Genomic DNA, 25,441 nt, shown 5'->3' with positions numbered 1-25,441 from the left:
AGGGGTTGGAACCCTGGCCCTCTGACCCCAGAGCCCAGGCCTTGAGCCCCCACCCAGCACCTGGAGAGGTGCCGCTTCAGGGGGACCAGCTCCTAACAGCCCTCCCTGTAGGGCCTGGCATCACTGGCTGGTGGGGCTGGGCATGCAGCCGAAAGTTTTTGGGTTTGAGCATGTGGGAACGAAGCGTGGGGCACTCGGGCCTCAGGTTCCAGCCAAACCCACCTCATTCCTCCCTGCAGTGGAATATATATTTGCTTTTGAATTTTCCTTTGTTCAGACTTGCTGCTGATTGCCCTGAGGAGCCCACCCCCTTCCCCTTGCCTCATGTGAGTTTGGAGGGAAAGAGGGCTGAGGCAAGCTAGGAGGGCTGGCCCTGCCCTGCCTTGGGGCCCGACCCCTTGTAGAAGAGAAAGTCCAGCCAGGAGGTTCTGGCGGCTTGGTTAGGCTGGTGGGGGGGTGTGGTAGTGCCCTGTTGGCTGGGCACACCTGGGCCCAGGGGCATTGACTCAGGACCAGGCCCAGGCAGAAAGGCACACTTTCTGGGAGTGAGTTGCACAAGGGGGAGCAGGCCCTTCTGCCTCCATAGCCCCTGGTGGGGTGGGTCTGGACAGATGGGCATTAGTGAGTATTTGGAGGGAGCTGTGTCTGTGTCTGGGCAGTGCTGGGGCAGAGGAGGGGGCTCTGCTCACAGTGTGGGGCAGAGGGCAGGGTGGAGGAGCAGAGGATCTAAGAGGAGGCTCTTCTCTTAGAAAGTCAGTCCTCTGAGCGGGGGAGGAAGGCCCCCCCCACCCCGTGTGAAAGCTTGTTATTCAGGCATTTCATTTGAGAAAGAGCAGGTGACATAGTGGGGTATTCTGTTTCTCTCCAGTGTGAGTGGGCTTCCAGCCTGTACATACCCGCTGAGCTGTTAGCCATCCTGAGTGGTGCTGGTCCTGAGCGTAATCTCTGGTCAGGGTGTGGGTGCGAGAGGGTGGCTGCAGCCACGAGCTCAGCTGGGTATGAAGCCTGCCTCTGGTCAGCCCCTCACCGTTCCCCAGTGCCCTTTCCTTCTCTGAACGTCAGTCCTCCTCAGTGAAGTGGGGCCCATGTCATTGACCTCCTGGCCTAGGAGGGTGCTCGGGGTCGATACTACAGTCAGGGGAAGTCACTGGTCACTTTTGGGCATAGTGACTGGGGACCCACTGGTGCTGTAGGCCTCCCAAGAGAGCACAGTTCAGCCAGTCCCCTTTCTTCTTGCTTTTTCCTGACCGGGCATGGCACACCCAGCCCCTGGAAGACTCCTCTGCCCAAGTTCAGGGTGGTCAGGATGGCTGGCTGATTGTCCCACTCACCTGTATCCCGTCGCTGCTGATCCCAAGGCCAGCTGCCTGGTAGGCCCTACAAATGCCACGTGAGGGGACAAGTGGCTGCCAGAGCCTGCTTCCAGTCCTGGTCCTGCGGGTTTATGCCTCTCCCTTATTGCCTGTGTCCAGAATGAGTCAGCTGAGGCTGCTGCCATCCCGGCTTGGAGCACAGACCTCAAGGCTCCTGGCCCCACATGGCGTCCAGAGGCTCAGCTGCTGCAGTAAATCATCTGGGCCACCCTGCCACCTTCCCAAGCAGCAAAGTTGGAGGCAGCTCCAGTTACATGGAAGAGATGTACTTCGCCTGGTTGGAAAACCCACAGAGTGTCCACAAGGTCAGCACCACCACCCTGCCCTCTGTGTGGGAGGGGGGCTCCTGGGGCCGGGCTGGGGAAGGGGCGGGGGGAGAAGCAGCTGGCCTGTTGTGCAATCTCTCGGCAGGTTTCGTTCCCTCTCAAGTCCTCTGTCGTCTTTGTTGGTGAAAGAGCCTGGTCTGCATATTGAGTGAGGAAAGTCCGTTGCTTTCCTGCTGCTGGACCAGCCAGTGGGTGGTGGTCTGGCTTGAGAAGCCCTGACAATGCCCTGCTCAGCCACACCAGTTCTGAGACCTGCCCTTGCCCCCTTCGTGATGCTGTGCTGTCTCCAGATGGCCCCTTGTTATGTAGTTAGGAGCATAAGTGTTTATGTATGTATTGAGCTAATAGAATAAATAACCGCTGATGGTGGGGAAAAAATAAAAAGAAAAATCAGGTGCCAGGGTGAAAAGTGAAGCTGCTCTCCCTCCTTCACTTACACTCCTCAGAGGAAAGTAATACATTCACATGATCCAAAAACAAAAAGTATGAATTTCTACAGTGAAAAGACTCCTTCCCAATCCATCCCCTCTCTGCTCAGCTCCCACCTCTCTGTCCCTCATTCTAGTCTTAGTTTCTTCTGTATCTGTTCATAGAGTTTCTTTAGGCAAACTTATTGCAAACCACATTCTGGATTCCCCTCTTTACAAAAAAATAACATGTAACAGCTACTGCTTTGCCCCAGGCTTTTTTCACTCAGCACCTATCTCCAGGATTTTTCCACATCAGTACCTCAGGAGCCTCGTTCTTTTCCTCAGCTGTGTAGTATTCCACTATCTGGATGGATGCATCACATCCACCCCCAGGGAGGCATCTGCCTCATTTCATTTCAGTCTCTGGCTGTTGTGACTGGTGCTGCAGTGTACATGAATCTTGCATGTGTGCAGCTAACTGGTAGGATAAATTACCCATGGTGGAATGGTCGGTCAGAGGGCATCTGTGTGTGTCATTTTGATGGGTATTGCCAAGTTGCTTTCCACAGGGCTCATACCACCTATTCCCCCACCAGTCCTGCATGAGAGGGCGCAGAAGAAAGCACGGTTATATGTGTTCTACCGGATCATGGAGATGCTGGTGCATATGCCCATCTGCTTACTGCTTCTGCGCACACAGTAGCAAACTGTATATCCTCCTCTTCTGCTTTGCTCACTTTACAACATATCTTGGCAATTCTTCCACATCTACAATAATAAATGCACCTTATTTTTTTTAAGACTACATAATTTTCCAGAATCTAAATTTACCATCAGTTTCCTATTGATCACTACCACGTAGATTGTTTTTTCCGTTGTCATTTTTATCAACTGCCCCGCAGGGAGCATCCTTCTACATCTAGGCACATTTGTCCAAGTACATATGTAAATTACTGGCAGTGGAATTGCTAGTTCAAAACATATATTCATTGAAAATGTTGAGGGCCTGCCGGCCAAACTGCCCTCCACAAAGGCTGCCTCCAACCCGCAGTGTGTGAGGACATGTTTCTCCCAGGGGTAGAAGCCCCTTGGTCACAATTTATGACCTCCCCCTACTCCCTGCCAAGCTGGGTCCTGGAGAGGTCTGGGATCTAGGTAGGGGGCCTAGGCTGGTTGAGAGGGGTCTTCTCAGCAGGCCCCAGGAAGGTCCTGAGAGCTACAGTGGTGGAGGAACACCACCGCCCCCTGGACCCCCAGCTTGGGCCACCCCCCTACTCCTCCCAGACCCTCACCAGGCTCTTTTCTTGCTTGTTCCCCTGCCCAGTCCTGGGACAGCTTCTTCCGGAAAGCCAGCGAGGAAGCCCCGTATGGCCTGTCTCAGCCCCAGGCCCCTTCTGTCATCCCTGAGAGCAGGCCGGCAGTCTCGAGCTGGACTAAGACCAGCAAGCTGGTGGAGGACCACCTGGCTGTGCAGTCCCTGATCCGGGCCTACCAGGTGAGCGGCTGGACTGGCTTCTCGGGTGTGGCCAGGTGCTGACAGCGGGAAGACCAGCTCAGATCCGGTGTCATCTCAGAGAGCCCGTCTCTGAGTCCTCTGTTGGTGCCTCTGGCCCCTCCTCCTGCTCTTTGTCATATTATCGTTCGTATCACTTACCGTCGCCCTGTAATTTTTGCACAGACTGATTTGTTTGTGATCTTTCTCATGGAGTGTTGTCTGTCTCCCCAGCATTGTGCCCAAGTACCTAGAAGAGTACTTAGTGAACAGTCGGTTTCAGTGAGTGTCAAATGAAAGGTGAGGAGATTGATCCTTGTTAATGTCTATTTTCTCCTCTTGACCAACCATTCCAGGAGGACAGGGACTGGTATACAGCAAGTGCTTAACTATTGTTTGTGGAACCAGTTCAGTAAGCAGCTCTCCCCCTACCAGCTGCTCTGTCCTGGAGACTCAGGTCCCCTTGCTGGGTCTCCAGGCTGGGCCCCTGCTCTGTCAGAGTCCTAATGATGTTCCATATGCTTGATCTTGACTGCGCAGGACTAATGAGAGGGCTGCTCTGGGTGTTCATGCCATAAAAAAGGTAATCACTTGAGATCTGTCTGGGAAACAGTGGCAGAAGCTATTTCCTAAGAGAAACTTGTCTCAGAGACACTCAGAAGGAGGCCCTTGGCAGAGACTTCATGGGAGAGTGCCTCAAGCCAATGCAGGAACAGGGAGTGGGGTGGGGGAGCTTAGCAAATGGAAACAGTGCTTTGCCTCTGCAGGAGGCCCTGCGTGGGATGGCAGCTACCCTCCCTGTGCTGGGGCGGAAGAGGAAGGGTGGGCAGGACCGGGCTCCCTCCGTGGCCTTGGGACCTGTGGATCGTGGGCCACCTGCGAGCAAACAGCAGTGGTGGTAATTATGTTCTTGGCTGGCTAAATTGACTTTGAAAATGAAGAACAAGGAATATAAAACTATGTGAAATACAAGGTAACATTCCGAGAGCTGCCTGAGGGCCTTAGCTTCTAAGCACCATTCCCAACACTTTACTGCGCTTTGTTCTTTCCCGACCCAAGACCCAGCCCTCGAGCCCTTCCAGCAGGGTGGTCTCTGGATTCAGGCGTGTTACTCTGTTCTTGTATGGTAAAAAATCTGCCCAGTGGTGGGCCTGACGGCGACCACCCCTGCCCCCCGGGGTGGACGGGGTGGACTACAGCCCCTCTCAGGCCCGCTGGAGGCTGAGCCCTGGGTTGGATCATCTGCACACCGTACTGATAAAAAAAAAAAAACCCATGTTGTTTCTTACGGATGTTTTCAAGCATATAAAAGAAGAGTTGTGTCGGGAACCCCACCCCCATCAGTACAGGGTCAGTCTTGATTCATCTGTCACCCACCTCTGGCTCCAGGCACAGTCCACTTGTTGTTTTGAAGCATCATATTTCATTCATTGAACGTCTCAGCACACATTTCCAGAGATAAAGGCGCCTTAAAAGTATACAAATATCCCACGTTAGCATTATCGCACCTGCAAATGGCAGTCATCCTTATTGTCATCAAGGACCCGGTTGGTATTCATGTTGGCCTGTTTGTCTTAGGATTTCTTTTTACTGCTTGTTTGAATCAGGATCTAAGTAAAGCCACAGTTTGTGATAAGTTGACATGGCTTTTAAGTCTCCTGTACACCACTCCATGGGTTCTTCTTGATTTCTTTTTGTGTTCCTTGCCGTGTGTGTGTGTGTGTGTGGGTGTGTGTGTGTGTGTGTGTGTGTGTGTGTGTGTGTGTAAGAAACCAGGTTGTTTGTCCTATAGACTTTTCTTGAGTCTGGATTTTGCTGACTGTGTCCCCAAGGTGTCCCTTCGTCTGTCCCTGTGTCCCATGTCATTTCTGTAAATTGGTAGTTAGATCCAGATGCTTGATCCAATAAGGACTTGATTTTCTTGTTGTTGTACAATCAGTTTCCTGGTGGTGATGGGCACTTCAGGGGATAATTATTTCCTGGACACATTAAATCACTGAATGGTAAAAATGGTGATATTCTAATTCTGTCTTTCTTTGTTTATTACCTGAAATACTTCCTATCAGGAGAAACTTCCCTTCGTCAGCTCTGTGTATCCTGAGGTATAAATTGTATAGGAAAGGCAGGATCAAGGCTTGATTTTTCTTTTATTGATGGGTTTTCAAAATGAAGACATGGTTCCCCAGCATCCTCCAAAGATGGCCAATAAAGGTTTTTCTTAGTTGGTATGAATGCATGCATTTAAACATCTTTGATGAGTTTCAGTCTGTTACAGGTATTATCCTTATTGTTGCTCAAAATGTGTCCCGATTGGCAGCCCCAGTGGTGTTTGAGCACCCCTTTGCTCTCTGGTAGGACAGGATGCTTTGAGCTCATCTTGTACATTTCTGACCAGCCAGTTCTCCAGGGAGCGGGGAAGTGTTCACTGCTCTTGGTTTGGTCATGATTTCTTGGCTCTTCCAGTGGTTAGAGCCAGGAAATACATATCTTTTAAAAAAAAAAAAGATACCATACTCTATGGGTTTATGCTGATGCTTCTATGTATGTCAAATGCAGGACTTAGGGTTTGTCCCTGACCTCATCAGTCTTTTTTTTTTTTTTTCAAGTTCAAGTTTTCTTTTTTTTTTTTTAACATTTTTTTTTAATTGAGTTATAGACATTTTACAATGTTGTGTCAAATTCCAGTGTAGAGCACAATTTTTCAGTTATACATGAACATACATATATTCATTGTCACATTTTTTTACCGTGAGCTACCACAAGATCTTGTATATATTTCCCTGTGCTATACAGTATAATCTTGTTTATCTATTCTGCATATGCCTGTCAGTATCTACAAATTTTGAAATCTCAGTCTGTCCCTTCTCACCCCCCACCCCCTTGGCAACCACAAGTTTGTATTCTATGTCTGTGAGTCTGTTTCTGTTTTGTATTTATGTTCATTTTTTCTTGTTTTTTAGATTCCATATATGAGTGATCTCATATGGTGTTTTTCTTTCTCTTTCTGGCTTACTTCACTTAGAACGACATTCTCCAGGGACATCCATGGTGACCTCATCAGTCTTACACCATCTCCTTTTAAATATTCTAAAAATAGAGGTTCCCAAAGGCAACAATACAATGACTTCTTTGATTTTCCCACAATCCCCACACAACAGTCTTAGAATACAATTCTGATATTACCACCGCTGATTAGTAATAGAGATGAATTTATGATCTTTTTATTCCTGCAGTTCTGTTTGTCTTTGGGGACTATTCTGTTAGTCAGTTGGAACAGTTCCTCTCTGTGTAGTCATGCCAGCAGATGGATGCATTAATTCATTTGTTTTGTCTTACTTTCAATTTTTAATACTTAGTTTTGTTTTATAGTGATGTAAAATATTACTAAGATCCGAAAGTCGAATCTTCAAGGCAAGGTATATTCTTAAAAGTCTAGCGTCTAGCCCTGCCCTTCTACCCTATTTCGTCCTTTCCCCATAGATAATAATTTTCTTACTTTATGGCTTTCTTATTTTATTATTTATTCTTCTAAAGCATATATTCATTTGGATTTATGCAAATATGTATGAATATATGCAAATATAGATGTTTACCTTTCTCTTCCCTTTCTTAGATAATGGGCAATTTACCACACATACTTTTCTATCATTTGCTTTTTTTTGCTTTAAACTATTTTGTGGAGACAACCTCATAGCAGCAGTTAGGGATTTTCTTCATTCCTTTTAGCAGCTCGGTAGTATTCCCTGTGTGGATTTCCCAAACCCATATGCCAGTCTCCTGCTGATGGACATTTGGGAAGTTTCTAGAATTTTCTGATTACTAATAGTACCGTAGTAACTACTTTTGTGTGTGCATTCTGTCCTATTTTTGAAAGCTGCATGTTGTACTTTTAAACAGAATTGTGCTCCTGCCACCTCAGTGGCTACAGTGGGGTTCAGGGGCAACTTCAGGGCCTGGATGCTGGAGACAGGTGGAAACTTGAAACTGCTTTCAAGGGAATTGGGGACCAGTGCCCAGAATCTCCCTCTTGGTGAGGGTCTGTCCAGCTGTGTCCCAGCCCTACCCTGAGCTTTTCCCCTTCTCCAGATCCGGGGCCACCATGTGGCTCAGCTGGACCCCCTGGGCATTCTGGATGCAGACCTGGACTCCTTTGTGCCCTCAGACTTAATCACAACCATCGATAAATTGGGTAAGAGTCGGTACCCTTTCCCATTGCCCTGGCAACCCCAGAGCCAGTGTGTGCCTGTGTCCAGTGAGGGGCTCTGAGCCTGCAGTGCCTCCGAGTCCTGGGGTTCAGCAAGCTGCCTGGGAGGCTTTCTTCTGGCCCTTGCCCATCTACTGCATGGTGTCCTCTTCAAGAGATGTCTTCCTGTTTTCCCTGCTGGTGCACCACGGTCAGTAAGCAGGAGATACCTGTCCCGGCCCACCCTTGTGGCGGCAAGCTTGGCTCTGACTCTGGTGCCCTGTGCCCTGCAGGCAGAGGACCCTTGGGCTTTAGGCTGGACCTGGCAGGAGGGTGCTGGGGGCACTGTGGGGAGGTCAGGGGATAACTGCTGGGCCCCACCTGGGCCTGAGCTCCCGCTCTCCTCTCTACTGCCCGGGGCTCTGCTGGGTGCACCTCTCCAGCCTTTTACGACCTGCGGGAGGCTGACCTGGATAAGGAATTCCAGCTGCCCACAACTACCTTTATTGGGGGCTCCGAACACACCCTTTCTCTGCGCGAGATCATTCGGCGCCTGGAGGTGAGTGCAGGCAGGTGTGTCGGGCACACCTGAGGCAGCTCTCTGCGAGCGTTAGAAGGGGAGGGGGGGCTCTGCCTGCTTTGCCCCAGATACCAAGGCAGCCAGTCCTCTTCCTGACTCCTAGTGAAGTGTCCCCCTGTCCCCCCAGAGCACATACTGCCAGCATATCGGTCTGGAGTTCATGTTCATCAATGACGTGGAGCAGTGCCAGTGGATCCGACAGAAGTTCGAGACCCCTGGCGTGATGCAGTTCTCCAGCGAGGAGAAGCGGACCCTGCTGGCGCGGCTGGTGCGCTCCATGAGGTCAGGCCCTCAGCACCACCCCGGGAAGCCCAAGTGGCTAGCGGGTGCCGCTCCAGGGTGGTACGAGATGTCCCAGGCTCTGGCTAAGACACTGGGAGGGTGCTTGGTAAGGGAAGGCAGGGCTGGATGGGGCTCCAGGAGAACATGTCCCCGAGTGATGGTGGAAGTGGCAGAAAGTGGCCATGGGAATGTTTGGGCAGAGCGATGTCCCCGCGTGGAGTGAGTGTAGCAGCGGCTGCCTGCAGGTGGGCACTGCTGGGCTCTGCCCACGGACTTTGCCGAAGCTGCGTCTGCCCAGGACCACAGGGGCCTGGAGGAGCACCTGGCCTAGCTGCTGGGTGCAGAGTGGGTCCCTGAGCAGTGACGTGTGGGCTGGAATTTGAGCTGAGCCATGCTGAGGTCTTTGGGGCATCGTGAGAGAGCCCCAGTACATATGTGGGTGGGAGGGCAGCGGGCTGGGAGCAGCGGAATGGCTAGTTGCAGCAGTTTGACTGGAAGGGGGAGAGAGGGTGGTAGCTGGGAATGGGTGCAGGTGGCGGTCTCTGGTTAATCTGGGAGGACCCTTGGCCTCCTCCTCCCGACCTGTGCTCCTTGCTGGTGGGGGCATCGTGGTGTCGGTGCCAGGTCCTGGTCTGTGTAGAGGGAAGTGACTCTGCAGCTTCCCCTGTCCTGGCATCCTGCCCCGAGCCCTCCAGAGCTGCCCCTGTGAGCCCTAGCCTCTCCACCCGTCCCCTTCCCTCCCAAGCAGGTTCGAAGACTTCCTGGCCCGGAAGTGGTCCTCGGAGAAGCGGTTTGGCCTGGAGGGCTGTGAGGTCATGATTCCTGCCCTCAAGACCATCATCGACAAGTCCAGTGAGATGGGGATTGAGAATGTCATCCTGGGAATGCCACACAGGTGGGCCCCTTCCCCCATCCCTGCCTTAGCCTTGTGCTTTCTCTCCAGGCCCAGCAAGCTGAGGTGGATTAGGGGCCATCTGGGGTAGGGGGGGATGAAAATCAAAGCAAGGGTGTTGGTGGGTAGAGGCAAAGAGGTCCAGAAAGTTCTCAGAGTCCCTGGGTCCTGGCTTGCTCATCACAGAAAGAGCCAAGCCCCTGGCAGCGTCCAGATGCAGTGTGAGGATGTCCCCATCCTGTGGGGCTTTGCCTCCTAGACTCTGTGCTCTGAGGGGCCCAGAAATGTCCGGGGTCTGGTCAGAGGGTCAGGCAGAGCTGGCACTGAGGTCTGAGGGCATGGGCACACGTGGCTTGGGTAGAACTGTGGGAGGGGATGGTGTGGGCAGCTCTGGGACTGGTGCTTCGGCAGGCCGTCAGCCTGAGGACAGCTCTGAGAGCCCAGGGCTGCTCTAGGCCAGGCCTCCATAGTGGTGGAGGGGCCTCTGAGGCTGGAGGGCCTTGCCCCAAGGGGCCGTTGTCACACAGCTCCTGTGGCTCCCCCCCAGCCCCTGTCCCCACAGAGCAGGAGAGAGGCCCACGGGAAGAAGGCTGTTCTTCTGTCCCAGGGCCATGAGGAGCTGAGGTCAGGCCAGGGTGTGTGTACAGGCCTAGGGCTGGCATCTACTGGCAGGCTATGGAGGGCGAGTTCGGAGTCATGCCCTGTGCCCTCATCAGGCTGGAGTCCACCCCAAAATAGATTGCCTCCTGATGGGAAGGACGTTCGGCTGGGCTGGACAATCCCTGGTCCCCAGCTGCTTTCCTCCCCCACCCTCCCTTCAGACCAGATCCTCTGGACAGGTCCTCTGGTGGCTCCTGATCTTCGGGGCAGTCCAGGCCCCTCCTCCCCATCCTGCTTCATGGCGCCGCTGGGCTGGGGTGGGGAGCCATGTGTGAGCAGCTGTGATGTATTAGCAGATTGGGGTCAAGGTGCTGGGTTGGGCTCAGCTTTTGGGTCAGGGATTGGGGGAGTGGATATGCTGCCCTGAGGCTGGGGGGCTCCCTGCTCACCAGGGCTTACTGAGTCTGAGACAGGCAGGGAACATCTGCCTGCCCCGGGGGAGCTGGCTGGCTGGGACCGCTCACATGCCTTATAAGATGGAGACAGGATGAGAGGGCTCCTGGGGCTCTACCTGGGAGGGGCGGTCCCCCCCCTCAGTCCCCCTGCTGGTCCTGATAGGTCCCAGGTGGGCAGGGAGCATGGTTATGCTAGGGCCTGTTGAGGGGTGGGGGTGGGGGGCGGCCTCTGAGCCAAGTGAGAGCCCTGCCCCTCTGGCTCCAGGGGCAGGCTGAACGTGCTGGCCAACGTCATCCGCAAGGACCTGGAGCAGATCTTCTGCCAGTTTGACCCCAAACTGGAGGCAGCGGACGAGGTGGGTGCCAAGCCAAGGCTCCAGAGCCCCTGGGGAACTGGTTATTTGGGAGGTAGACTGGGGGAGGGGCTGGGCTGGGAGCTTGCAGGCTCAGAGAGACCTTGAGATGGACAGACATGCAGAGGAGTGGGAGAGAGGCTGGGGTGCCTGCGTTAGGCCCCTGAGGCATTTTGGAGCAAGTGCTATGGTCTCTGATACCTGAGAGAGCCCTGGGAAAATCTGGGCCAACCTCCCTGTCTCCAGCTAGGGAAACTGAGGCTCAGAGAGGTGCAGGAAGTGCCCAAGTTACTTGCTTCAGCTCCTGGGGCCGTACCTCTGTGCCCAGAGTCCTGTCCACCAGCCCAGAAGGGCTGCCTCACTCACTTGTTTGCCTTGGGCAATCAGGTTGGTTTCCTGTGCCCACTGATAAGCAGAGGAGACATTCTTCTAACCACGCCCCCTTCCTGCACACATACATGTCACGTGTGCCTCACACCCCAGGCCTCTGCCCACGCAGGGCCCTCAGCCCAGGAAGCCTTCCTCTCTCCTCTGCTCTCTGCCTTGCTCACTCTTGCCTGTCTCCCCTTTTGGTGGCTTACAAGGTCCTCCAGGCAACGAATCTGTCACTCCCTCCTCTATGCCTCCTTTGCTCGCCGAACCACCTCTGCTCTGGCCTTCTCTGTTGTGTGTGTGTGTGTGTTCCCCTTCAGGCTGCTAGCAGTGTGAGGTCAGGGGCCTCATCCCTGAAGCCCCGGCACCCATCACAGGTACATGGTTTGTAAAAATGAATCACATTAAGCGACTGCTCTAGCGTCATCCAGCACATTCAGCCAGAGCAGGACTAGAATCCACATCTGCTGGCTCCCAACCCAGAATCTTTCCACCATTCATGTTCATTTTGCTCAAGTACCTTCATCTCTGTGAGCCTCAGTGTGCCTTTCTATAAAATGGGGATAAAAATCTCCTGCCCTCCGAATGGTTGTACAGAATCAGAGATGACGTGTATGTAAACCATAAAACCTGGCCAAAGGATACTTTTAAAATTTTTACTTTTTTTTTAATTGAAAGAAAAATAAGAGCATCATTTGAAAAAGATAATACAATGAGAGTAGGTTTCCCCCATGAGACCTCTTTCCTGCTCCTCAGAGGCTCCACTGTGGTGTTTTTTTTTCTTATTCACTGCAGGCACTGGGGATTGAACCCAGGACCTTGTGCATGCTAAGCATGCGCTTTACCACTGAGCTATTACCCTCCCCCACAACCGTGGTCAGTTTTTGTGTTGTGTGTCCTTCCAGAAATGTTCCACGTACTACAAACGCATGGATTTGTCCAGAACAGCCTTATTTGGAAAAGACCAGAGGAACAGCTTGCGATGCTGCCGGGCACCTTGCTGGTTTCACTTAATGAGCTATCAGTGTTCTGTAGCAGCATGTGGAGCTCTCCGAGCTCCAGGTCCCCCTCTGGCTTCTGCTGTCTCCTGTTGATGGGCATTAGGTGGTGGAATGAGTGTCTTTGCACACGTGTGTGAGTGCATTTTTAGAGGGTATCTGAGAAACGCAGTGGCTGGAGCTGACAGGGCATGACTGAATTACTCTCTCAAGAGCTTGCAGACATCAGTGAGCCCACCCACCTGTGGGCGAGGGTCCCAGCCCCCTAGCTTCCCTTACTCTGTCGAACCTTTCTGCCTTTGCCAATGCGATTGGTCCAAAAGTGACTGCATCTGAACATATTTCTTTGTGACGAATTTGAGTATCTTTTCCCTTGTTTTTAAGCCATGTAATCTTTTTCTGTAAATTCCTCTTACTGGCTTTTGCTCCTTTTTCTATGGGGATTTTGGGCTTTATCTTACTGATTTGTTAAAGTGCTTTATATATTGAAGGAGTTAGCCCTTTGGCTGTATTTGTCTGATAAATATGTTTCTCAGCTTTATTTTTTTCCCTCAAATACTGTGCGTGGATCTGCTTCCCCTGTGACAAATTTATTAAGTTTTAACTGTCTTATCCTTTATGGCCTCTGGGGTTTGTACATTGCTTAGAAAGGCTTTCCTGACTCCAAGATTGGAAAATATGTCATGTTTTCCCCAATACGATGGCTTTGTCTGCTGTGTGTACATTTTTAGCTACTTCAGGATAAGGAGTTAGGTAGAGGTCCTCCTCCAGTGTTTGCCCAGAGGCCTGACCAGCGGCCTCAACACCGATTGGGAGCCGCCCTTCATTTCTCTGCTTTCCCTGAGGCTGGCCGGCCCCTCCCCCTCTCTGCCGTCTTGGATGTGGAGAGGATGATGCGGAGGGGCTCTGATAAGGGAGTGGCTGGTCCAGCCTTCCAGCCAAGGCCCAGGGGAACCCACCTGCCTTTCTCAGGCCAGCCTGGAGGGCAAGGAGGGCAGTGTGCCGGGAATGGGGGCAGGGGGTGGGGGGGATGCTGGTGTGAGTCAGGGACAACACAGCCCTCCCAAGGAGCAGAATCCAGGGGATGTCCCAGCCCCGCTGTGGGCCTGCGTGTCTGGGATGGGAATGGGGGTGGGGGCAGGTCCATAACGGCCCACCTCAACCTTCAGGGCTCTGGAGATGTCAAATATCACCTCGGCATGTACCACGAGAGAATCAACCGAGTCACAAACAGGAACATCACTCTGTCGCTCGTGGCCAACCCCTCCCACCTGGAAGCCGTGGACCCCGTGGTACAGGGGAAGACGAAGGCAGAGCAGTTCTACCGTGGGGACGCCCAGGGCAGGAAGGTGAGTGTGCCTGGGTCCTGGGGGAGGGGTTCTGAGGGGTGGGCCCTGAATCTCCAAGGTACAGGGGGCGAGGCGGGGTTCCGAGGGGGCGGACCCTGAATCTCTGTGGTACAGGGGGCGGGGCCAGGCTGTACAGGCTGGGGCAGTGGGGCTCCTCCTGGCTGCTGTTCTGCCCCACAGGTCATGTCCATCCTGGTCCACGGAGACGCCGCCTTCGCCGGCCAAGGGGTGGTCTATGAGACCTTCCACCTGAGTGACCTACCCTCTTACACCACCAACGGCACTGTGCACGTGGTCGTCAACAACCAGGTGAGTGCTGGGCCATCAGTATTGTCCATCCTTGAGATCCAGGCAGCACTTTGAGGGGAAGAGCGAGATGGCTCTGATCCCACTGCTCTGCCACTTCCCATGGGGACTTCAGGCAGGATGCTAGATCTCCCAGCCTCGGTTTCCGGTCTGAAATCGGGAGGAGTATACATCTGTGTGTATGCTGTAGATGATACAGCTGTAAGGACAGAGGAAGATGGCTGTGAGCAGCGCCTAGCACAGAGGCTGGACATGTAACTAAATGCTGCCTTTGGCTCCATGTGACCCAGTCAGTCTTAGACCACAACTCTTACAACCTATGCTTTTAAGGCAGCTGTGGTTAATGCCAGCCCTTCATCTAAACCTATAAAGCCCTGGGTTAACTGCTTTATTCTCATTGCATCATTTAATCTTCACAGAATAAGCCCGTGAGTTAGTGAGCCCTTTTAATAGGAAACCAAGGCTTTGGGAATTTAAATACCTGGCCCGGATTGTACAGTTAGTAACTGGCGGGTCTGGGCTTCACCCCGGCTCGCTCTCCTCACTCCCACTGTATAGAAATGATTGCAGGAGGAAGAGCAGGCACGACTCCCATGGTGTTAACTACCATCCCTGTGGGACCTACTGCTGTGTCTAATTTGGGGGCTGCCCACTGTTACCCTGTCCTGTCCTGGGCACACCTGATGGGCCTGGAGGCAAAGAGTCCCTGGCCCCGTGGCCCTCTGGTCACCCATCCAGCTCTCAGTGCCTCCTGCTCCGCAGATTGGCTTCACCACAGACCCCCGGATGGCCCGCTCCTCCCCGTACCCCACCGACGTGGCCCGTGTGGTCAACGCACCCATCTTCCACGTGAACGCGGATGACCCAGAGGCCGTGATATATGTGTGCAGCGTGGCGGCTGAGTGGAGGAACACCTTTAATAAAGATGTCGTGGTGGACCTGGTAGGTCTGGGGGTGCTGGATGCTCTGGGTCTGTAGCATCTTTGGCAGTTGGGGCTGGATGGCAGGTTTAGTACTGCTGAGGGCAGTCTGCAGAGGCTTGGGGGCGAGGCGTTTGGTGATGGGTGGTAGTTGGGGCTTTGGAGGCTTTGAAGGGTGTGGCCTGCCAGATGTGCCCAGTTGTGCAGTGACTGCAACAGCCACACCGCCTGGGCGCAAGGACCAAGTCCCCTTCCGCCGCTGCCCCTGCAGGTCTGTTACCGCCGGCGCGGCCACAATGAGATGGATGAGCCCATGTTCACGCAGCCACTCATGTACAAGCAGATCCACAGACAGGTACCCGTGCTGAAGAAGTATGCCGACAAACTCATAGCCGAGGGCACGGTCACCCTGCAGGAATTCGAGGTGGGCCTCATCAGGGTGTGGGATCAGCCTTGCTGGAGCCAAGACCCTGGGGTGGCTGCTGATGTTACTGGCCCTGTGCTGGGCACTGGAGATTTAAAGAAGCAGCCAGTATGGTCCTTGTCCCCAGGAGCCTCCAGTTATCAAGGTGGCCAGGGGACCAAGAACATTTACAGCCTGGTGAAATGCAGCAGATGCTGCGATGCCATGGAAGCCCAGCCTCAGGCAGGAGTCCCAGAAGGCTTCCTGTAGGAGGTGGCCCTGAGCTGGGTTTGTCCCCACAGTTATCTGCAGATGTGTTGGTCCTCTCACCTTCAGGGAGCTCTGAGAGCAAGGACTATGAGTCTTTCCTAGGTTCCCCCAAGTACCTTGCTGAGTGGAATCCCCTTGAACTCTGAGACTTTGCCTTCTGGCCATAAGGCCCCTGTAGGCCAGTGGGCAGAGAGTTCCTCTAGAATGTGGTGAGAGGGACCAGGGGTTATGAGTCAGGGTTCACCCAGCTTCTGGCTACCCCAGGAATCACTGCCTCAATCCATGCCTTCACCCTGATTTCAGGAAGAAATCGCCAAATATGACCGGATCTGTGAGGAGGCATATGGCAGGTCCAAGGATAAAAAGATCTTGCATATTAAGCACTGGCTGGACTCCCCCTGGCCTGGTGAGTGAGCAGCATGCGGCTGAGAGGGATTTGCCCGGGCCTTGGGCAGTGGCACTGGGGCCAGGACTGCAGTGGCCCTGGGTGCAGGCTGTCGCTTTCTGGCCCAGAGGCTGTGGGCTCTGTCCCTGAGCCCTCTGAGGCTGTGTGGGGCTGATTCCTGCAGGTGGGGTGGGCCCAGGAAGCAGGGGATGGCATCGCCCTCAGAGTACATGTGACCAGCTGTCCCCTGGAAAGGGAGGGCTGAGCCAGGGAGCATGGACAGCCAGGTGGAGAGAGCCCTGGAGGAGGGGTGCTCAGCGGGCCTCTCTGGGGCGGAGCTAGATGGCTGTGACCCTGGGCCCAGGGCAGAGCCTTGCAGGTTCCCACCGGAGGATGTTCAGTAGGTATCAGAGCTTGAGCTGTGACTGTGAGCTGTCCCAGGTCCCCAGGATGGGTGCAGAGTTTGAGTGCCGTTGGTGTTAAGGAAGTGGCTGGCCCCGAGTCCTGGGGAGACAGGCTGACCCTGGGGTCTGAGGCCCCACTGCCCCCAAAAGTCACAGAGTCTCTGCCTTCTCAGGCTTCTTCAATGTGGACGGGGAGCCCAAGAGCATGACATGCCCAGCCACGGGGGTTCCTGAGGACGTGCTGACCCACATTGGCGAAGTGGCCAGCTCCGTGCCCCTGGAGGACTTTAAGATCCACACAGGTGAGGTCGACGGGTGGGCTCCGGTGTGGGTTGCTGGTCCAGACCTGATACCTTGTCCCAAGGGAGATGGCGTCAGGCGTCCGGGGGCCTGGCCTGCATCCCCCTTAGTCCTGGGTGTGTCAGCTGAGCTCTCAGAGCCATCTTTGTGCCCTGTGAGGTGCCTGTGATCCCAGCTCCTCTCAGGGCAAATATATGTGGATGCCACGCTCCCAGCTGGGTGCCGGTGACCAGGAGTATGTGGGACACCTTGGATTTTCCCCAGGTCTTTGCCAGGGGCCTCCCTGGATCACGCAGCAGGAGAGCAGGGAAGCAAGGGCTTCCCATGGAGGGGGCGGTTGGGTCCAGAATGTCAGAGGGCAGGAGTGCTGGGCTTGGATGGATGACAGAGGGCCACCCTGGGCTGTGGGCTCATTAGCTGCACCTTCTTGGCCAGGGCCATTGTGGCCTCTGCTCAGGCAGCCTGGAGGGCCCCTGTGGTGGTTGTGGGGCACCTGTGCACCCTTGACCAGCCTGTGGGAGTTCCAAGAGGATTCCTCCACATGTGCCTGGAGGCCCAAGTGTCTTGGGGCACTGGCTGTGTGTACATCACAGTGGGTCTGTGGGTGTAGGGCCAACAGGAGCCCAGCCTGAGCCGGGTGCCTGGGCTTAAACCCAAGTACCTTTATAGCTGTTTGATCGTGAGTCAGTGACCTCCCTCTTCTGAGCCTCAGTCTTCTCATCTGGAGGGTGGGTACCCCCTCCAAGTTGGCACCTCTCCCGTGGGGTTGTGAGAAATGTAACCAACAGTGCATGCGGCCGGTTGTGCACATGGCAGATGCTCCCCTAGAGGCACCTGCTCCTTCCTGCAGGGAGGGAGGCTGGTGGGAGTGCGGGCTCTGGCCAGCCCTTCATCTTGGCTAGAGGGGGAGTGCTGGAGGAAGGGGGCCTGGCGCTGGGCCTCCTGTGTCCTGCAGCGCCCTGCTCTGTGGGAGGGGTATACATTGAGTCTGTATACACCTGGCTTAGGTCTTGGGGCCATGGCTGTCCCAGGCAGGTGGCTAGGCCCCTGCGCCCCTCAGGCCAGCCCTTCCCTACCTCAGGCCTCTCTCGCATCCTGCGGGGCCGTGCAGACATGACCAGGATGCGGACCGTGGACTGGGCGCTGGCAGAGTACATGGCCTTCGGCTCCCTGCTCAAGGAGGGTATCCATGTGCGGCTCAGCGGGCAGGACGTGGAGAGGGGCACGTTCAGGTGAGGGCTGTGGGGCTTTCTCTCTGTCCCCACCAGGCAAGCACGGAGAGCTGACGGCTTGGCCCAATCTGTTGGTTGATGTCAAGCCTTGTGGTCATCTATGGTCCTCAAGATCTTTTTCTTTCCTTTGGTGAACTACTGTCAAGCCAGCTCCCTGCTACCATCTTGCTTGCTTGCCGTTGAATTTTGAGTCCAGACTTTACACTTGTCACTTATCCCTGTCACATTTCCTCTGTTTTGGATCCTGACTGGGTCACTGCTATGTTAGTGAGTCATGAAGTATGGCTTCCAGGATTCAATGGGCCATATTTCCCCTGTCCCAGTCACTCATCACTGCTGGCCCTGCTCCAGCCAGGGCACAGGGGTCCTCCTCCCTGCACCCTGAGCTGCATGTCGGTCCTCATGAGGCTTGAGGTTCACCAGGGGGCCCCCCTTAGTCGCATTTCCTCCCTTCTGGGAGGAGGAGGCAAGCTGGTAAAGGGACTAGCAGGTTGGGCAGGGGAAATGCCCCTGGGGTGTGGCCTCCTAGGGACTCAGACTCTACCTAGCATCCTGGAGGTCGGCAGGGCAGATCTCATCGGGTCCCTTCTGTAGGTGAGAAGCTAAGACTCTCATGTCTGTGCTCCAGGACCCCCAGGGCATAGTGTGAGGGTACCAGTGGGAGGGGAGAATGCCTGGGGGAAGAACCAGATCACTCTGGCTTTCTTGGTGTCACCATCTGGTGGGACTCTGCCAGGTGTCCTGGCACAGTGATGGAGGCTTGCCTGCCTCCTGCTGCCCGGCCCGCCTACTCTACGTGAGCAAGTGTCAGCCCACCGGCCTCTCCTCCCTTCCCGGTCTGTCTCTCTCCAGTCACCGGCACCATGTTCTCCACGACCAGGAAGTGGACCGGAGGACGTGTGTCCCGATGAACCACCTCTGGCCTGACCAGGCCCCTTACACTGTGTGCAACAGCTCTCTCTCGGAGTATGGAGTCCTGGGTGGGTCAGAACTCTGTCTGCCGGTCAGGGGACCGGAGAGGGCCTTGCACCTCCGGGTGACCTGTCTTTCTTGTTTTGACCACAGACTGGGTCTGGGGCTGGGAGGGGCCGAAGAGGCTCAGAGGCCCCTGGGTGGACCTGGGTCCTGGGACGGCCCTGAGGGACAGGTTGGGCTGCTCCCACTTGAGGCCACAAGGGAGATGAGGTCCTATCTCACTTAGTCCCTCAGAGAGCCCAGTTGGGGGCACTCTTGCCTGTGGGGGCTCTGGATACCAGAGCCTGTCCCTGGGCACCAGTGGGCCCAGACAGAAAACCCCGTAGAGCCCACTGTGGGATGCTGCCACTGACTGACCCTGAGCCTGGCTGGCCACCTCCATGTTCCTGACCCCTATATCGCCCTCGCCCTGCTCCCACACCCAGCAGCACTGTCTCGAGGGCCCCTCTCTAGGCTCCCCTGACTGGCCCCTGTACCTTCCTGGCTGGACCTTTAGCTGGCCCGCTTCCTCCCTCTGCCTCTTCCCAGACTGGCCACCCCTTCTGGGGCGTTGCCTCTGGGGCTGTCCCTTCCCCTTCCTCTTAGCAGCCCTGCATATATTTTGGGGGCTCCTTGGCAGATGGTCCCTGCTACCTCCCCAGAGTATCTTTGGACTTGGCTCCTGGTCTAGATAAGGCTGAAGTTAGCCATGCGTGAGGTTGGGGTGGAAGGTAGCATCTCTGGGCAGTGTTGCCAGCTGCCAGGAAAGGAGATCCTGGCCTTGGAGCCCTAAGGGTCCCCGGGTTCTTCTGGCCAGCTGGGCAGGATGGGCGGAGTGGGGAGGGTGTATGAGGAAGGGCTGGGTCTGACTGGAGCCGCCGCCACTTGGTGCCAGCGTGTGGCCACTTCTAGCTCAGTATCTTCTGTTTAGGCTTTGAGCTGGGCTATGCCATGGCCAGCCCCAACGCCCTGGTCCTCTGGGAGGCTCAGTTTGGTGACTTCCACAACACGGCCCAGTGCATCATCGACCAGTTCATCAGCACGGGTCAGGCCAAGTGGGTGCGGCACAACGGCATCGTGCTGCTGCTGCCCCACGGCATGGAGGGCATGGTGAGGCCTGCGGTGGTGACGGGAGCCGCGGTGGTGACGCGGGCCACGGTGGTGATGGGGGCTGGGTGGGCTCTGGCCAGCCTGGGAGGGGCTGGGTGGACCCTTGGTGGCTTGCACGGTTGGGGGTGGGGTTTGCCCCTTCCAGTCCCCTCCAACCACATGGGTCCTCAGGGTGGGGCCTGCATGTGTCTGTGTGACCACTGGTGAAGGTGACAACACTATTGTTCCAGCAGCAGATGTAACTGACGTGTCTGAGTGTGGCTTTGTGCTAGGCTCTGTTTACATCCCTCTCTGTGTAGTAACTCTTCCAACCCTTACGATAACTTAAGGAGGTCGATCCTGTTCCTACTTTCCAGAGGAGGAACCTGAGGCACAGAGAGGTGGAGTAGCTTGCCCAAGGTCACACAGCTCGGAACTGGGATTTGAACCTATGTTGCATGGTTGCCTGTCCTCTGGTTGCCTCCTTGGAGACTGGCCTGTGTAGCCACACGTGGGGAGAAGGAGGGATGTGCAGGCCAGTGGGGGAGAGAAGGGAGGAGCAGCCCATCATGAGATGCCGCCCTGGTGGTTGCGCTGCCGACCAGGTGGGGGATGGGAGGGACCGTGGCGGCTGCAGGGGCTGCATGGAGCGAGGTGGGCCGGGCCGCTGCTCGGCTGCCATGGATGTCCCTGCGGGCCTGCTCAGCTTGGTCCGAGCATCCGGTCAGGGACTGATCACTGTTGCTCAGAGCCAGGTCTCGCTGTGCTGAGCACTTTACATGCCGCCTATCATCCTGTGTGGGGTCCTGTGTAGAACTGTGTCTGGCACAGCAGACGCTCAGTGAATGGCCTACTGCTGTAGGTTAGAATGTTCTAGAGAAAGAGCGTCTTAACTTGGCCTTTTTGCTTCTTCCTTCTGCCCTACATGTTCACGTATGTGCCGGCTCCAGCCGGGTCTTCCTCTGAGGATACCCTCCCTACTCTTGTCCCATGTTCCTGGTTCTTTCCTGTGGTTCAGACTCCACAGTGAGGGCATCTCCTCCAAGAAGCCCTCCAGACTCTCCCCTGAGTCCTGAGTCCCTGTCCTGTGGGACAGGTCTCCAATCCCCCCAGACACTGGCCTGCCTGGGCCATCTGGCATTTGCTTTCAGGGCCCGGAGCACTCCTCAGCGAGGCCTGAGAGGTTCCTGCAGATGAGCAATGATGACTCGGACGCCTACCCCGTGAGTGCTGCCTGCCCGCCCACCCTCCCCCAGGACCGGGCCACACGCTGCTCTGCCCAGCAAGGCCAGGGCGTGGGTGCCACTGGTGGGCCTTCTCCCAGCCACACCCTGTCCCTCCAGGCGTTCACCCAGGACTTCGAGGTGAGACAGCTCTACGACTGCAACTGGATCGTGGTTAACTGCTCCACACCGGCCAGCTACTTCCACGTGCTGCGTCGCCAGATCCTCCTGCCCTTCCGCAAGCCGGTGAGCCGCCTGCCCCGGCCGTCACTGTAACAGTGCAGGGGCCAAGGGCAGGGAGCCCCGGCCAGGCGCGGCAGGCAGCTGCCAGCTGGGCATGTTTCCCTTCCAGCTGATCATCTTTACACCCAAATCTCTGCTGAGACACCCAGAGGCCAAGTCCAGCTTTGACCAAATGGTATCTGGTAAGTGCCTGGCCATGTTAGGGGGGCCTGGTGATGGGGAGGTCTGGCGGCCCATGGTGTGACCTCTGCTCCTGGGACTCTTCCATCCTCATCTGTCTGTGGCTCTGTTGGCCCTGCAGCAGCTCCTGGCATGGTCCCCACCAGCAAGTGGGTTGGGAGGTTGGTGCAGCGGCCAGGTCGCTGGGCCTGCTTGGGTCACTTGGGCTAAGCACCAGGGCCAGAGGAGTGCACCGGGCCCCCGCCAGGCCTCCCAGCAGGGCCAGCCTGGCTGCACAGGAAGAGCTTTGCGGCAGGAGGCTGGTGGAGGTCTGCCGGGTTCAGGGGACGCTGAGTATCCGTCATTCATCCATTGTCTTCACCTGTGAGCCAAACAGACATCACTGGCCCTGGCAACCCAGCACCCTCTCCAATAGCTCTCAGCCTCATTGATCTGGGAGTCGGAGGTCAGATAAACACTGGAAGGACCAGGTCTTGGAATTAAATGTGACCCAGTGGAGGGTCAGGAAGGGGCAGGTGTGGTGCCTTGAGGCTTGGCAGAGCAGAGCTGTCTGGGAAAAAGGTTCTGGGTAGTAGGGGGAGGGGCAGGGGCTGGCCAGGCGGACCTCAGCAGCATAGTCAGGGGCTCATCTTCACCTGTGTGTGTGGGCATCCCCTCAGGTGTGGCAGGTGGCTGAGCCAGCAGTTCAGAGCTGTGGCGTTGGGGCTGGACCACCTGGGCTGAGCACCTGGTGCTGGTGCAGCCTGGTAGCCAGTTATCCTCGTTGCCTCGGGGTCCTCACCTGGGATGCAGGGACCCTATGGTGGCTTCCTCAGAGGTTTTTGTAATGTGTGTAGTCTGGTGCCTAGAGCATAGCATGAGCTCAGGAAGGAAAGGGAGTGGAATGTGGAGATGGGGGCTTGGGTTTGGGGCTGAGGGAGGAAGGAATGTGCAGGGTTTGCCTTCCAGCTTGCTGGTTGGGTGGATTGAGTGTGCCCGGGAGATGAGCAGGCCTGGGAGCAGGTTTGGGACAGACAGTGATGCTATCTGATGGGGAGCTGACATCACCTTCTCTGTCCCCTCCAGGGCCTCTCCCTGTCATTTCCCCTCATTCTACCCATCACCCTAGACCTTGATGCTCCCAGGACCCAGGCTACAGCTGCTGTCTCCACCCCTCACCTGTGACATCTCAGGGTGTCCTCTGTCCCCTGCTCTGTTGTTTGGTTCAAGATGTTCCTATTGCAGCTGCAGATCTAAGTCTGGGGCTTGTCTCAGCGGCCAGGGAGAGCCTGGAGGTGCCAGGGACAGGGGCCTGATTGCCCAGCTGCCCTGGCCCCTCTGGGAGCCGATGCCCCTGCCATGCCCTGCTGTCCCCCAGGCACCAGCTTCCAGCGGGTGATTCCTGAGGATGAGGCAGCGGCGCAGGCTCCTGAGCAGGTGCGGCGGCTCATCTTCTGCACGGGAAAGGTGTACTACGACCTGGTGAAGGAGCGGAGCGGCCAGGGCTTGGACGAGCAGGTGGCCATCACGCGCCTGGAGCAGGTACGCTTGAGCCCCGCACCCGGTCAGAGTGACGGGCGAGGCCACATCGCCAGCCGCCCGGCTCTGGGCAGTGCGCCCGGGCTGGGGCCGGTGAGAGCAGCTGTGGCTGTTTTCCGGGGGGCCTGACCCCTTCCCTGGCTGTGCTCTCCTTTCTCCCTGCCTGCCCCAGATCTCCCCATTCCCCTTCGACCTGATCAAGCGAGAGGCAGAGAAGTACCCGGGCGCGGAGCTGGTGTGGTGCCAGGAGGAGCACAAGAACATGGGCTACTATGACTACATCAGCCCGCGCTTCATGACCATCCTGGGCCGGGCACGGCCCATATGGTACAGAGCTGGGTGCCGGGGGGACCTGCCACCTACCCTGGCATCTGCCCGAGGGGCTTTGTGGGCTTGAGACCCCATTCTGGCCCTGCCCTCCCCATTTGCTGTGTGACCCAGAACTGACCACTGCCCTTCTCTGGGCTGCCTTGGAAACCGAGGAGTCAGACCCCATAGTCCCCGCTAGCGCTGTGATCGTCGGGGACAGAATGGCTTCCCCATCAGGGATCCTCTTCAATTCCACCTCAGAGAGTAAACCTTTGTGTTCGTTCTGCAGCCGGAACTGAACTAGAAAACCTCCTGCATGTCTCAGATCTCCTGCCTTTGATCTTAGGCCGGTGACTTAGCCCCTTGGAACCTCAGGCTCTTCATTTCTGCATCAGGATGATCAGGATTAGGCCCCACACCATCCTGGGGTAGCAGTGAGGCCAGGCCCAGACCCCCCCCACCCCACCCCTTAGCTTACCTCTTCTCCCCCAGGTATGTTGGCCGAGACCCAGCGGCGGCACCAGCCACAGGAAACAGGAATACTCACCTGGTGTCTCTGAAGAAGTTTCTAGATACTGCCTTCAATCTCCAGGCCTTTGAGGGGAAGACATTTTAGAGCCTGCTTGGGTCTTGCCGTGGGGTTGGTTGAGGACGCTGGGGACACTGGGGGCTGGCTGGTTCTCCTGCCCAAATAGGGGCTGTCAGGGGCACCAGGATAAAACATACCCATGTGGTGATCAAGGCCAAAGAGTAGATATTGCCAACCAGGGTATCATGCCATCTTGTCCTTTGTTTCAGAACCTTTTAGGGCGGAGAAGGCCAGAGGGGTCTGACAAATGGGCTGTAGTTCTGGGCTGTTTCCCCAGCTGCCCTGGTCTCTCTGGAGTTTTTGTGTGGCTTCTCCGTCTGTGTCTTTCATGTCTCTGCAGACAGCCAGCTACCCGGGGGCCTGTATCTTCGGTCTCTCTCTCCCATCCTGGCAGATAGGGCTGTACACCTTGTCCTCATGTATCTGTAGATTCAAGAAATGTTCTCTTTTGTGCTCTTAGAAATAGAGATTTTTTTTTTTTAGCAGTAACAACCAGGTGAAGCAAAATCATGCCAGGTGATTTATACGTGCTCTGTTTTATGGGGCGTGTCACAATGAGATATGTCAGCTTCTGTGTGAAATACAGCTGCAGCTCACGTGTACCAAAGTAGAGAACCGAATAACAGAGAAATTAAAAAATGCACAAGAGAGATTTCCTGTTGTCATTTCATGTTGTAAAGTTGGGATAAGAGGCAGATGGCTGAGAGAGGTTAGGTAATGGGGAGAAAGGAGAACTAAACATGTAGGGAATAAAACATTTGCCTCCAGTGGACAGATTTTCCTCCGAGCACCAGGCTATGTTTGCACGTCTGTTGGCATCTCGACTCTTCAGCCCTCTGTTGGTTTTGTGTCCCTGCAGCGCAGGAGGGATGTTTTGCTTTCCACAAATTATTTATTCATGTACCCCCTTCTCTGTGCTGGGTGCTGGGACCCAGGGTGAAAGACCCGTGTGCTGGCTCTTCCAGCTCAAGAGTCCAGCAGGGGAGAGGTGTAGACGGCTTACAGTTGGCCCTTTGTATCCACAGGTCCTTTTTTTGGGCGAGGGGGACAGATAATTAGGTTTATTTATCTAATGAGGGTACTGGGGATTGAACCCAGGACCTTGTGCATACTAAGCACATACTCTACCACTGAGCTATAACCTCCCCACCTCATCCCCAGGTTCTATATCCATGGATTCAACCAACTCAGATGAAAAATAATCGAGAAAAAAACTTCCAGAAAGTTCCAAAAAGCAAAATTTGAATTTGAGGTCCCCAGGCAACTATTCACATAGCATTTGCATGGTATTTATTAGCATTTGCATTGTATTAGGTATTAGACATAATCTAGAACTGGTTTAAAGTATACGGGAGGACGTGCTATGCCATTTTACATGACAGACTTGAGCATCCGTGGAGTTTGGTAACTTTGGGGAAGTCCTGGAACCAATCCCCCAGGGATACTGAGGG

At 55.3% G+C, this 25,441-nt stretch overlaps 1 protein-coding gene and 1 non-coding gene across 2 annotated transcripts; one reads left to right on the top strand and one right to left on the bottom strand.

Moving 5' to 3' along the window:
• Positions 1-1,473: 1,473 nt before the first annotated feature.
• Positions 1,474-24,642, top strand: OGDHL (oxoglutarate dehydrogenase like). The gene is given in 23 exon segments (XM_032491681.1): positions 1,474-1,581; positions 1,583-1,678; positions 3,434-3,604; positions 7,688-7,790; positions 8,228-8,343; positions 8,492-8,646; positions 9,395-9,541; positions 10,859-10,949; positions 13,486-13,665; positions 13,846-13,974; positions 14,734-14,913; positions 15,163-15,315; positions 15,868-15,970; positions 16,527-16,655; positions 17,735-17,885; positions 18,738-18,865; positions 19,771-19,949; positions 21,080-21,151; positions 21,272-21,397; positions 21,504-21,576; positions 22,932-23,095; positions 23,265-23,419; positions 23,894-24,642. Coding segments are annotated over 23 exon segments (3,033 nt in total). The 3' UTR covers positions 24,018-24,642.
• A 421-nt stretch (positions 24,643-25,063) lies between these two features.
• On the bottom strand, positions 25,064-25,135 carry TRNAT-AGU. Its single transcript has one exon. It is a non-coding gene; the product is annotated as a tRNA-Thr (tRNA).
• Positions 25,136-25,441: the final 306 nt, after the last annotated feature.

Source organism: Camelus ferus, chromosome 11, assembly GCF_009834535.1.
Source record: "Camelus ferus isolate YT-003-E chromosome 11, BCGSAC_Cfer_1.0, whole genome shotgun sequence".
NCBI lineage: Eukaryota > Metazoa > Chordata > Mammalia > Artiodactyla > Camelidae > Camelus > Camelus ferus.
Note: the sequence above shows the minus strand (reverse complement) of the source record. Positions and strands in the feature narration are given on the sequence as shown.